General features: G+C 45.8%; 1 protein-coding gene and 1 non-coding gene across 6 annotated transcripts in view; both read left to right on the top strand.

The window, feature by feature from the left end:
- The window catches only part of VPS13D (vacuolar protein sorting 13 homolog D), a 265,619-nt gene extending 251,907 nt beyond the window's left edge, over positions 1 to 13,712 (top strand). For 4 of the 5 annotated variants that reach the window (XM_061160354.1, XM_061160355.1, XM_061160353.1 and 1 more), the window contains 3 exons: positions 4 to 135; positions 10,393 to 10,633; positions 12,220 to 13,712. In XM_061160354.1, the coding sequence (XP_061016337.1) occupies positions 4 to 135; positions 10,393 to 10,633; positions 12,220 to 12,351 (505 nt within the window). In that variant the 3' untranslated portion in view covers positions 12,352 to 13,712. Of the gene's footprint in view, positions 1 to 3; positions 136 to 10,392; positions 10,634 to 12,219 lie in introns of those variants that run through there. The other variant, XR_009695793.1, reaches the window with a different exon arrangement.
- LOC133069756 (small nucleolar RNA ACA59) lies at positions 10,777 to 10,920 on the top strand. The gene has a single exon (XR_009695978.1). It is a non-coding gene; the product is annotated as a small nucleolar RNA ACA59 (small nucleolar RNA).
- Positions 13,713 to 14,056: the final 344 nt, after the last annotated feature.

Here is a 14,056-nt window from a genome sequence, read left to right as displayed (position 1 = left end):
TAGGACTCAAGCACAGAGGGTACGGAAGCCACGCTGCTGCACAGGGCCCCAGGGCCTGCTTCCCCGCTACTCGGAGAGCCAGGCAGAGGGCCAGGAGCAGCTCTTCAAACTGACAGACAACATACAGGATGAATTGTGAGTTGCATCCGTGGGAAACCAGCCCTTTTGGTTCACCAGGTCATCTTCTCTGTCTCTGAGTCTAAGTTTCTGTCCATTTCTGAGTATCATCATGACTCTGAGGCCTGGGAACTGGTCAGAGATTCCTGGCCCAGATGGGTTTTTGTTTTGTTTTGTTTTCCTGCCATGCCAGACAGCATGTAGGATCCTAGTTCCCCAACCAGGGATTGAACCCATGCCCCGTGCATTGAAAGCAAGGAGTCCTAGTCACTGGACTGCCAGGAAAGTCCCAAGCCCAGATGTTTTATACATTGAGATGTAACAGTGGTTCTCAAACTGAATTCCACAGCAGGACCTTAATGTTGGCATTCTCTTTCTAATTAGTTCAAAGAGAGAAGATAAAATGTTCTCAATCCAAAGATTTTTTTTTTTTTGCCCTGTAAAATTTTCCTAAACTTTGGTGTGCTGTTGTTGGCGGAAGAATGCTCGTTAAAACAAAACAGATTAACAAATAACAAACAACTAGTATCTGAAAATTTTGGAAATGCAACGTTCTTAAGGTTGTTTGGCTCCTCTTGAATGTGGAGTCTTATATACTTAGGATCTTGTTATAATTTCAGTTAGTGAAGTTTTTCCTAATTGATATGTTTGTTGTGTAGAATCACTAACTCATATCTGACTCTTTGTGACCCCATGGACGGCAGCACACCAGGCTCCTCTGTCCTCCACTATCTATCTCCTGGATTTTGCTCAAACTCATGTCCATTGAGTCAGTGAGTTTGCTGTCTAACCATCTCATCCTCTGTTATCCCCTTCTCCTCTTACCCTCAATCTTTCCCAGTATCAGGGTCTCTTCCAGTGAGTCGGCTCTTCACGTTAGGTGGTCAAAGTACTGGAGTTTCAGCTTCAACCTCAGCCCTTCCAATGAATATTCAGGGTTGATTTCCTTTAGGATTGACTGATTTGATCTCCTTGTAATCCAAGGGACTCTCAAGTGTCTTCTCCAGTTGATATGGTAGAATTCAGTATATCACTATTTTGCAATATTCTTCAGAGACCCCTTTAACATAAAACGCTCTGTAACCTAAATAGATGTTAAAATCACCAGTCCAAAGAAAGCAGTTAGTCCTGCCCTAATAAGTAGCAAAATGCTAGTTTAATTTCTTTGAATGCTTATTTATCTCAGAATAAACAAGGAGGGTTTAGAGGATCATGAGGGGTTTTTTGTTTTTTTATTTTGGTTGATGAAAGGGTATCTGAAGTAGAGGTTAGCTCTTTAAAGAGCCTTCAGTGTCATTGTTACCGATGTGTTAAGCTGACCTCATCTCATAGTTTTGTAGCAGTATTTGAATGGGAATATCGAAAGTCAAATCCAGAATTCATGTGTTGCTTACTGCATAGGAAGGCATCTTCCTGTATGTGGTTTTTTGTAACTCAAACTCCCTTTGTTACTGGAAGGTCTCTCAGTGATGGAGATGTATGACATTATTGTAGTCAGCTCAGGCTGCCAAAAACCAAATACCACAGACCAAGTGGCTTAAACAACAGAAAGTTGTTTGTTGTAGTATTGAGGCTGGGAAGTCCAAGATCAAGGTGCCAACTGATTTGGTTCCTGGTGAAGGCTGTCTTCCCAGCTTGCAAATGGCCACCTTCTAGCTGTGTCCTCATGTGCAGAGAAAGGCTGAGGCAGATCTCTGATGGCTCCTATAAAAACACTAATTGTAGAGAATCAGGGCCCCACCCTTATGACCTCATTAAAAGAAAAAAAGAACCTTTATTTTTTAAATTATTTATTTTAATTGAAGGATAATTACTTTACAGTATTGTGATGGTTTCTGCCATACATTAATATGAATCAGCCACCAGTATACATGCGTCACCCCCATCCTGAAACCCCCTTCCATCACCCTCCCCCCCCATCCCTCTGGGTTGTCCCAGAGCACCGGCTTTGGGTGCCCTGCTTCATGCATTGAACTCACACTGGTCACCTGTTTTACATATGGTAATGTACATGTTTCAGTGCTATTCTCTCAAATCATCCCACCCTCGCCTTCTTCCACTGAGTCCCAAAGTCTGTTCTTTACATCTGTGTCTCCTTGTTGCCCTGCATGTAGAATCGTCATTACCATCTTTTTAAATTCCATGCATATGCATTAATATACAGTATTTGTCTTTCTCTTTTTGACTTACTTCACTGTATAATAAGCTCCATTTTTATCCGCCTCATTAGAACTGACTCAAATGTGTTCCTTTTTATAACTGAGTAATATTCCATTGTGTATATGTGCCATAACTTCCTTATCCATTCATCTACTGATGAACATCTAGGTTGCTTCCATGTCCCGGCTATTGTAAATAGTGCTACTATGAACGTTGGGGTACATGTGTCTCTTTCAGTTGTGGTTTCCTTGGGGTGTATGCCCAGCAGTGGAATTGCTGGGCCTTATGACCTCATTTAACCTTCATTCCTCCCATGCTCCATACAGTCAGTCACACTGGGGTGAGGTCGTCAACATGGGAACTTGGTGGGGACATAATTCTGTCCATAGCATATGTCTCTCTACTCTTTCAGTCGAGCCTCAGCTCTGGCCATCATGCCAATAGCCACAATCCCCCACGTTTCACTCCAGAAATGACTTTATATTCCTGCCCTCCTTGGGTGAAGATCTGGTGCTGTCCCTGCCCTTTTTACACTTTGCTGATGGAACTTTTGACCTTTGGATTGGAGGCTCAGAGAGTCATTCCTCAGGTCTAGTGAGACATGGTGCAGAGTCTGCTAGCATGGTGGCCCCATGAGGGCCTCATTTTCTATCTGATCCATTCACTGAAGAATCCTCAGTACGTGGAACAGTAGATGGCACATATTAGGCACTCAACAGATATTTGCTGAATGAATGAGAGTTGGATGGTTATTGTACATTGTGCTTTTAATTTTATCTCCCACTCACCCTTCCTCAGGCTTCCCTGATAGCTCAGTTGATAAAGAATCTGCCTACAATGCAGGAGACCCTGGTTCAATTCCTGGGTCAGGAAGATCCGCTGGAGAAGGGATAGGCCACCCATTCCAATATTTTTGGGCTTCCCTTGTGGCTCTACTGGCAAAGAATCCACCTGCAATGTGGGAGACCTGGGTTCGATCCCTGGGTTGGGAAGGTCCTCTGGAGAAGGGAAAGTCTACCCACTCCAATACTCTGGTCTAGAAAATTCCATGGACTGTATAGTCCATGGGATCACAAAGAGTCAGACACGACTGAGCAACTTTCACATTCGCTCACCCTTCCTTAAGTCAAACCAAGTCTGGTCCTCATGAAATTCATTTTCAATACAATGATATATGCCAGAAACATAAGGAGAAATTGTGTAGCATGGCTAACATAGGATTGCTCCCAGTGAAACAAGCATTGAGCACAGAGCCATGGAAAACTGGAAGCCAGAATCAAAATGAAGTCAGTAAAACAGATTTCATGAAACTCTTGGAATTCATAAGAACTCAGAGAAGATGTTGGCATGAATGACTTCTGACTCTTAAGATGAAAACCATGTGTTGCTACCCCAGTTTGTGTTAAATCTTGCCCATGTACGCTGGAGGAGCCACGTGACTGTAGTCTTCCGCAGTGTACAAGGCAGAAGTCATCGGGAAACCTGGCACATATTTCTCTGAAGTGTCCTCAGTGGTCAGGCTGGGTCTTCACGGAGGCATCACTTTGCAAGAAAGGGGTTTTCAAGAAAAGCACAGGAGCGCCATAATATACCTCTGACTTTTATCCTAGAATCCTAATTAAAAACATGCTTAAAGACCTAATTATTTGCATATTTTCCTCCAGAGTTAACCCCTTAAAAGGATCTTTAATACCTTGCTCTACTGTTCTAACTAAATGTTTCCACATTTTTTTCCAGTTAGACTCACTGTTTCACTTCTGGAAAATATTGTGTAATTACTTCCCGATGCCGTGAAAACCCCATAGAGTCCACAGTGCTGTGGTTACTTCAACTTTGTTCTCCCAGATCAAGTTGCATTTAATTTTTTATTTTATTCAATTAATTAGTATTAAAAGGATAGTTGCTGACATATGATTTAAGGTCTGGCACACTGTAAAGGCTTGGGTTTCTAATGAATCCAGTATTAACTCTGATATGTTGCAAAATTGCCATCAGTTTCCATTTTTCTTAATTTTGGTTCTTAAATAGTATTCTGGGTAAAAATGATGGTAAAGGGAAATTTGTTCTATCAGATTACATTAATTTTTCTCTGTAACTGGTGTCTAGTATGTAGCCAGACACCTCATTTTCATTAAAAGAAGAAGAAAAAAGTACCTATTTCCAATACACCATCACAGACCAGATTACATACTAGCAATGTAAGCACTAGGGTAGTTCTTTACCTTTTCCAAAAACTGAGTAGCTGTCCTCACATGCTGTTTTCTTGAGTTTATTTGACAACTTGATTGTATTTTTTTAAATGTAGTTTTAGGAAATAATGTTTGTGAGGTTTTTTTTTAAAGATATTATTCAGTGCTTTAAAGAAAGAAGATTTTAAGTTCTCTATCTCAGTTTTAATATTTTGATAGATATACTTAAATATATTTGATTTCCTTTGTAATCCTAAGCATTTTATTTTATGTGTTTAAAATCAACATTATCCTTAGAAAGGAATTGTGGGTCTCCCCACAATGCCAACAAGGAGAGGAGGGTCCATGATCCAAAAATGTTAAGAACTCCTGTTCTGATTAGGAGCCTTTCTAGATGTTTGAAATTTTTAATTATTCAAAATTATTAATTATTTGAGTGTCTGTAGGTTGTGCAGAGGTAAAGAATCCGCCTGCCAATGCAGGAGACACAGGTTCCCTCCCTGGGTCGGGAGGATCCCCTGGAGAAGGAAATGGCAACCCACTCCAATTATTCTTGCCTGGAAGAACCCATGCATGGACAGAGGAGCCTGGTGGGCTTGCAGTCTGTGGGGTCGCAAAGAGCTAGACATGATTGAGCACAGCACAACACAACACGTGTGTTCCATAAATGTTAAGAGCTCCTATTCTAATTAGAAATTAGGAGCCTTTCTAGATGTTTGACATTTTTAATTATTCAAAATTATTCTTTATTTTTTAGTATTGTGATTGTGCTAACAAAAAGAGTCCTTATCCTTTAGAGAAATACATGGGTTTATTTACAGAGAAGAGGAAAAGGAATGAATTAATAGCAACAACTAAGCATCCTCAAGGGGCAGCTGGACCTGGGAAGTGACTCCAAATGACAGGGTTCCTGTATGTGACCTTGAAGGTGGTGCTTGTCTTTGGGGGAAACTTGAAAGTCACGCACAGGAGGCCCCTTGAGTCTAGGCAGCATCTTGAAGGCTCCCCCTGTGTCGCTGGGCCACTTGATCTGAGTCGAGTCAGGCTATACCCTTGTCCCTTTGGGTTGTGCACTCAATTCTGTTTGTCTGCTCCTCCTCTTTTTTTTTTAATCTTTATTGAGATCTTTTTTTTCTTTTAATTCAAGAAAGTATAAAAAGGAAAACAAAAATAGCCTATAAACCCACTGGCCAAATTAATCCTTTCTCTTTTTGATGAAATAAACTCATGTACGCAGTTATTAGGAAATTCAAAGAGTACAGAAAAAATCAAGAATAAAATTCTTTCTTGCCCCCTTTGTATGCATGCTGTGATATTTGATATATATACCCTTCTTAAGAAACTGCATATAGAAATAGAAGGTAGAACTTTTTTTATCTGAGCACAGGTTATACTGTTTATTCTTATAAATAGTATAATTATTATAACAGTATAATTTAATTTAGCATATAATTGTAAATAAAAACTGTAAAGTAATATATGCAATCTCAAAGCAAAAATAAAAAGATCAGACATTTTGAGGAGTAGGATAGAATTCATTGCTTGCATTTTCTAAACCAGGAAATAATCTGTCAATAATCATTGACACTCCTGGAATAAGACAGCTCCCAACTCTTCTGATTGTGAAATGACCATAAAGTGTGGAATATACAGATATATAAATATTAATAGAGTTGATAAAACAAAAACAAAACCCCAAGAGAGTGGGAAAAAAAAGAAAATCAGTTGAAAAAGGTAATTGAATCAACTGGCAAATTTCTCTCCCTCTAAGGAGCAATCAGTTGGTCGTGAACCTCTTTCCCGTGGCCTCTTAGAGGGACACACATTTCTCCAACCTGCCGAAGTGAGGACTTGTAGACTCACAAGGAGACCTTCTCCACAGAATTGGGATAACTTGGCATCTGTTGTCAACGGAAGAAAGAAATAACAACAGCCACCGTGGTTGGGCATGTAGATTGGTTCTAGTCATCACGGTGGCCCCTCAGAGGAGATATGGTGATCCTCACTCTACACATGACAGCAGACAGCTCTGAGCCAAGCCTTGTGGCTGGTGACAGACAGAGCCAGCTGTCACCGAGGATCGGCCGGTCCCTATGGAACACTGGCCGTCGTACTTGGAAACGACATCACTACCTGCCACAGAGCGAGAGGGCTGAAGCCGTTGTGGACAGCGACTTTGGTGTTTGTGGTCTGGGATACTGTTCATCGTAGTGGAGCTGCTTCTGCAGCGTTGAACCTTGCCAGGCTCGCCCACTATTAGAACCCGTCGTCTTGGAGAGTGGTGTAAGCCACATGTCATAGCCTTCCTTTCTCTGAGAAGAAACTTTCTGAAGTTGGTCCCAAGGTAAAAACATCCTCTTTCTCTCCTTTAGGGAGAGTTATAAGTGAAACTTTTAACCAAAGTCTAAAGATCCTGATTTTTTTTTTTCATAGAATCATTCCTAGTGTCCACAGAGCACCAGATGTCTTCTCTGGTTCTCCGTATTTGAAGGGTGCGGCTTACCCAGAGGCTGTGTGTCTCTGGTCACAGTTTTTCACCCTCCCTCCTTCTGAGTTAATAACAGGTCAGCGGGTAGAAGGACACACTCAGGGTCCACCTGAGGCCACATGGCTTTCCTTCCCACGTCATCCCACAATGGTTTGTAATGGTCATCCATTCGTGGGCCAAGAGCAGCCTACGTGATGTGAGGAGAGTGTGGGTGGTCTACACTTGGCTTGTGTGAGGCCTTCGCCTCTCAAGTGACACAAAAGGAAGGAGTGCAGGCCTTCTGCAGGGGACAGCCAGGCAGGGAGGGGCATGCCATGCTGTGACAACGAAGTGACAGGCGGCGAATGGGATGAGAAGTGCTGGGAGCACTCATGGGTTCAGCTTCTCTTGGCCCATTGAGTTTTGGTTCCTCTCTCTCCGTGACAAATTTGGGGTTGGTCTCCCTTACAGGAGGGGACCCATAATCTGGAGCTCAGTTTTAATTGTTCTTTGTTGTGGTTTCTAGATTTTGTGTGTGTTTTAATGTATGCTATTATGATGAAACCCAAAGCGTTAGTCGTTGGTTGTGAAAGTTCCAGGGAAGCGTTGAGAGGAAAATGGAGGGAGAGGTGGCTGTTGGCTAAGTCAGTGTCCAGGTTCTTGCTCAGACTGAGGGCTGTGACCCTGGCGCTCCAGCTGAGTCCCCACTGTCTCCCTCTCCCCTCTTCTCAGTTATACCCTTGGCTCCAATCTGCTTTTGGTTTGAAACGACTAGAACATGTCATGTAAATGTCCAGAACTTACTGTCTGTATTAACTTCAGGGTATGAATGGGCTCCTGGGCTCACAGAAGAGAGATATGTGTGGATTTACAAACCATTCCCCTCCCCTCACATTTCTCTAATGGACATGAACTCTTTTGATGTTGAATTATGGCCATGGATTTACTGACTTTGTGGTGGAAGCTGGCGGGTAGCATCATCTCTCTCAGATGAAGAAACTGAGCCACAAAGACAGCAGCTGGCCCTGCTGGAGCTGCCCCACCCAGTGGGTCTCCCTGCCCGCTCAGCATGTGTCCCCTCTGCCGAGTGGGGTGGCTCTGAGTCAGGCATCCCAACTCAGAGCCACCCTTCCTCCTCCCTTCCACCCAGAAGTCATGCTGGCTGGACAGAAGACTTGCACCATCTGTGACCTCTTAGAAGGGAGTCTGTTTTAAAGAGGCCCACTATAGAAAGGGCTCTAATAATGTCAGCCACCCAGGTGAGGGGTATCAGAGCCGCTGCCCCGATGGAAAGACCTCAGCCCTCTTAGAGGCTGTGCGTAAATGTCAGCATCAGCAGGCACCAAATGGGAGAGGGGAGGCGCGGACAGTGGGACAGAAGCTCTGCCTCCTATGCTGGACCCAAGGAAAGAGAACAGTCCTCAACTGGATTTTTAATGCCCATCCTGCCCTCGCCCTAATCATGGTGGCTGGCTCTGGGGAGCTCCCCTGAGAACCTGTTACAGCCTCAGTCACCACGTGCCCGGCCCACCTGTGCTCAGAAGCCCTGGGCCATTTTCGGTTTTTACGCTAGTTTCCCGGCAAGTTCTAGCCGGCCCCAGTCCTTCCTTTCTGTGTCAGGAAGCCTTCCTCATCTCTGTCTGTCTCTTTCTCTCACCTTGTCTCCCCCTGGACCAGCTCTCTGAGATTTCACTCGGCCTCTTTAAGTAGTGCTGCTGCCCCCTGGACACCATCCGAGCTGGGATGTGGGAAATTCTCTGCTGAGTGGCCTGAACACCAAAAGCTGCTGGGTATTTCTCCTTTTGGCATTCAGACTTTACAAGTCTACATTCTTGGCATTGCCAACCAGTCAGAATAGAACAATAAACCCCAATTTTTTTGTCATGTGAGGCTATAATTAAAATGGCAGCTGGAACCAGGCAGAATTTTAGTGAGTGCTAAGGGGGTGGCCGACTCAGTGGTGGGTGCTCAGGGAGACATGGGCGGGGGTTGGGGGGTGGACTTTAAGAGTACATCAGCTTAGCCAGAGAGCTGAATACTTATCCAGGACACACAATGAGAACAAACCAGTGCTTAGCAGTGCTCTTGAAGGTAAGCAAGGAAGCATTCAAAAGTGGGGGTGGGGTTGAGCGTTTCTGGGGAAGCTTCAGAGAGAAGTTAGAACTCGTGAATCCTCAGACTTGAGGAGGAGGTAGAAGGGATGAGGGATGAGGTGTGTTCAGAGTCGGGGGCTCTCTGAGCCCAGAGGTGAGCGGGGGCCTAGAGCCAACTTGGGATGGAGAGAGGGATGGAGAGAGAACCAGCCTGTCCAGCTGCGGGCAGGCCTGCTCTGTCCCATCAGAGTTTGGCGACCGCTGACCCCAGAACAAAGCCATCCTGGGACCCAGTCCCGAGTCATTCCAGGGGAGCTGTGGCTCCGAGCAACTGCGATGTGGCGATTCCTCTCAGGACATCGGGTCCCAGGGGGCCAGGGCCTGACAGCCAGCCTGTCGTCAGCTCTTAGTATTCCTGCCGTCTTTCCCTGTCCCCCGAAGTGGCTGCTCCATTGTGGAAGGCTGTCACAAGAGGCGGCGGAGGCAGCCAGGCCTGGGAGGGCTGTCACAGCCTTTTCCAAGGGTCACTGCTCTTCATTGTAGCCCAACTGAGAGCTTTGACGCGCATAAATTCCCACTTTAAATCCGTGGCTCTGGGGAAGAAGAGATTTCTTTTATTTTTTTCCTGAGTGGCCCCGAAGCCTCTAGAATTGATGACTGAGAGTTATGAAAATCAGGATTATAGCTTTCCCTGAGAATGCACACTTCCTAACAACTCGTGGAGCTCTGAGAACGCGGCAGTGGCTTCACCAGTCAGTCCCCTGTCCCTCAAGGTGTTGAGCTGAGACCGGGTGACCTCTTATTAAAACCATGACAAAAAAGAAGTAGACGTAGATGTGCCGATAGAGAAGGCATGGCATCCTCTCACACGTCCAGTTAGGTGACCCATTTAATCCCGCTCCCCACTTCCACCTCCATCACCCCCTGCCCCTCCCCCACCCTTCCTTCACAGCGAAGCTTCTCAGCTGCTACTTCATCAATGGACCTTTCAAAGCATTGTGTTTTCTTCCTCTCTTTTGCCCAACAAAGCACTGTTACGGTTTCCTCTAAGCCTCCTCCTATGAAAAGGCCATAAAACTGTTTTCTCTCATTGATAACGGTCGGTCCTATTTATCAAGTCCCCCTGTGCTATGCATGCCAGCCTCGCAGCAGCCCTGAGAGGCCAATGCCACTTTTATTCCTAACTGACGGACAAGGAAACAGGGGCTCAGAGTGGGTGAGCCACCCGCCCGTGGGGCAGTGAGCGAGGGAGCCTGGCTGTAAGGTTGGTCCCCAGAAACCAGGGCCCACATGGAGCCTCAGCCCTGCCTTGAGCAGCAGCCCCGAAGTCCTACGTGCCCTCCTCACTCCCCCTCTCCCTCCACAGCTTCATCGCCGTGGAGAACATCGACAGCTACTGTGTGCTCATCTCCTCCAAAGCCGTCTACTTCCTGAGAAGCGGGGACTATGTCGACCGAGAGGCCATTTTCCTGGAGGTCAAATATGATGATCTCTACCACTGCCTCGTCTCCAAAGACCACGGGAAAGTGTACGTGCAGGTCACCAAGAAGGCTGTGAACACGAGCAGCGGCGTGTCCATCCCGGGCCCTTCTCACCAGAAGCCCATGGTGAGTGCACACCTGACCCGTCTCCCAGGCCCGCCACTGCCCTGCTGATGCTTCTCAGTGGAAAGGCGTTGCAGCATATGAGGCTTAGGCCTGGCTGCTGTGAACCCCAGGGGTCCTGCTTCTTAATCCCACAGACAGAAGGTGCTCAGTGTGGTGGATGGGTTGGTGCTGCCCTCCCAGCTTCACCGCTGCTGACCCTAGACAGGCTGCTCAACACTTGAGCCCTGGTTTCCCCTCCTTACAGTGCAGGTAGGATTCCTGCCTCTGAGCAGCTGTGAGGACCAGCTGATATGATGCATGCGGCTGTTTTATTCCTAAAATGGGCCCTTCAGTGCATCGGATCTAAGAGGTCAGAGCACATGCTGGCTTCTTCCTAATTTCCCCTCTAGAATAATTGGAAGCTAACTTTTTTCCTGCACCAAGAAGCAATATGTAGCATAGGTCCCTACCCAGGGTAAAAGCTCAATAAATATTTATAGACAAAATTTACACTTTGCCTCCAAAGGCTACAAGATATTGTTATAGCAGTTAATAACCTGTTAATAACCAACACTCACTAATGGCTTACTATGTGTCAGACTGGATTCTGAGTGCCAGGCTGGATTCTTATAGATTATTTAATGTTGTACTGTTATTTTCCCCGCTTGACTGGTAAGGAGGCTTGGTGATGACAGGTGGCTTGCTCAGGGTTATCTGGCCAACACCAGAAGGAGCTGGGATTCAAAGCCATGTGCCTGCAAAGCACCAGAGCTGGTGGCCTGGACCAGGTCACTGCTTCTGCTCAGAGCTCGGCAGAAGCCCACTTGAGGGGACCCCATCTCTGACCATGTTCTCACTTGGAGTCTTTTCAGGAACCCTAGGTGTTAGCTCTGCTCATCTTTCACCTGGAATGCTAGGATTTTCAAGCCTGCATTCAAGAATGACATACCATTCAGAATGGCCCTGCTTATCTCAGTCTTTCTGCAGATCAGAAACCGCAACCAGCCTGATTGGGCCTCTCTCCCTTGACCTTCTCCCTGCCCAGGAATGTGCTTGGGTTTGGTTTGGCTTGTGTGGGCTCCCCTGGGGTCATTGGCTTAGGTTAGGACCGGTAGATTAACTGAGTTAACACCCAAAAGCCTGAGTATTTCCACTAGTTCCTTTTGGAGGTGGGGAGCCTTGCCCAGCTGCCCCTTCACCCTTTCAAGGCAAGCAAGCTTGCTCCATAAGAAAGGCCTCAAGGCGTTTGTGTGCTTTGAACATCAGCAGACTTTAGATTTGAGTCCCAAGTCTTTGTTCTCACTTGCTCTCACCTCAGCTGATCCTCACACCTCAGAGCACAGTGGTTTCTCAGTTACAAGGAGTCCCAAATGTTGGAGGATTGTGGGTCAGATGCACAGTCACCCCGGGGCCCACCCCAGACCTCAAGTCGGCATTAACTAGGAGTAGGGCCCCGGGGATCTATTTCTTAGAAGTACACCCATGCTGTTCAGATCCACAGTCAGGCTGGGAGCTGCTGCCTGGGCTGATTTCAGTGGCTCGCGTCCTGCGCTTCTGTTTGGTTTCCCACTGTGGGGGCAAGTTATTCATTCTGTCCTTTTCCTCAGGTCCATGTGAAATCAGAGGTCCTTGCTATCAAGTTATCACAAGAAATAAACTATGCAAAGAGCCTTTACTATGAACAGCAACTGATGTTAAGACTCAATGAAAATCAAGAGCAGTTGGAGCTGGACTCCTGAGAAACCCCAGCTGCCGGAGGGACATTCCCAAAGACAGACCCCAAACCAATCAGGAGGAGAGAGGCCCATGGGCTTGGCTTAAATTTGAGGAAACCAGAATAAGGTTTGGGGGATGATATCAAGAGGGGAAGTAAATACTGATGAGGGGGGTACAGATGGAACTGTGTTCATTTGTGGGGCAAGGAATTGCTTTAGATTATGGGGAGGTAATTTTTAAAAGACATCGGTTGAATAACGTTTGAAAAAAAAAAAGAAAGCGTACCAAGATCAATCTAATTTTTAGATTGCCCTGTATTTTGTTAACATGTATATATTGATATATACACAGCTGTGTGTTTGTAAATATATAGAAGCGTTTCTGAACAGGGACTATGATGTGTGTAAAGGATTGTTAACTGTAAAGTAATATAAAATTATATTGGATCTTCTATTGCACTAATTCTACATGTCTAATTCAGGGTACTGTCCGTGAAGAGGGATTCTTGCAAGTTGCAGAATATTATGTCTTAGTCTGGGAAACGAGGGTATTCACAGTTGGGTGGGCTGAGGTGAGGTGACGGGTACATCAAGAGTGACACCTTTGACACCTGCACTCGTCCAGGCAGCAGCAGCGAATCAAAGTGTCCAGATCTAGAGCTGGCCCTTGACTCAGATGCATCTTTTATTGATTTCTCCCCCAGTTTAGAGATGGTTCTTAGAGTGTCACAGATTATTTTTTATCTGCCTAAATCTCTGGCTCTCTCCTGACTGGTCTTGCCAGACTTCGAGGTGTGTGCTGTTAGCACACAAGCACACACACCAGCATTACAAGTTTTTCTTGGGTTATTATCATAAAGGCCAGTCTGAAACATTGGTAGACTCTGATAACTTAGAAGGGAAAAAAAACCCCACAGAACTGGGTAACAAATCAAAAGTCCAGAAACGTAGCAAAACCCACAGTAAGAATGTCCTCCCTCCTGAGCAGCAGTCAGAGGGGAAGGACATGGGACTCTCTTCTTCCTAATAAAGCTGCAGGCAGACTCCCAGCTCTGCAGCCCTGGGGACCTGGTGACAGTAACACTGAGATGAGAAGGGAGAAGGAGAGAATCAGAAAAGGGAATGAAATCTGAGTATTAAAAAGCTGTTTTTGTGAGTTTGAGGCCAAGATTTGGCCAAAATAACTCTTGCCCTTGGTTTTAAATTCCAAACAGTGGCAAGGCCTTGGAGTGAGTGCCCTCTTCTCCCTGGGTCTTGTTTGCAGGGTTTTCTCTTTTCTGTATGGAATAACCAAGTTGGGGAGGGGTAGGCCTCACTCTGGAATGAACGACTAGACTTGTGATTTTTAAAATTTTTATTTTAATAAATCTACTCAGTCTCTACCACCATGTCTAACATAGCTGAGATCTAAAAGGACCCAGGGGATCAGTGGATGTGTGGAAGGTTTAGGGGTTTATCACTCATGACCCAGATCCTTCCAAGGCACAAATGAAGCTAATCTGTCTTTCTTCCCCCTCCTTGGGGGGTGTGTGTGTCTGTGTGTGTGTGGTGTGTGTGTGTGTCTGTGGGTGTGTGTGTCTGTGGGTGTGGGTGTCTGTGTGTGGGTGTGTGTGTGTGGTGTGGGTGTGGGGGTGTGTGTGTCTGTGGGTGTGGGTGTCTGTGTGTGGGTGTGTGTGTGGGTGGTTGTGTGGGGTGTGGGTGTGTGTCTGTGTGTGTGTGGTGTGTCTGT

This window comes from Dama dama, chromosome 14, assembly GCF_033118175.1.
Source record: "Dama dama isolate Ldn47 chromosome 14, ASM3311817v1, whole genome shotgun sequence".
Taxonomy (NCBI): Eukaryota; Metazoa; Chordata; class Mammalia; order Artiodactyla; family Cervidae; genus Dama; species Dama dama.
Note: the sequence above shows the minus strand (reverse complement) of the source record. Positions and strands in the feature narration are given on the sequence as shown.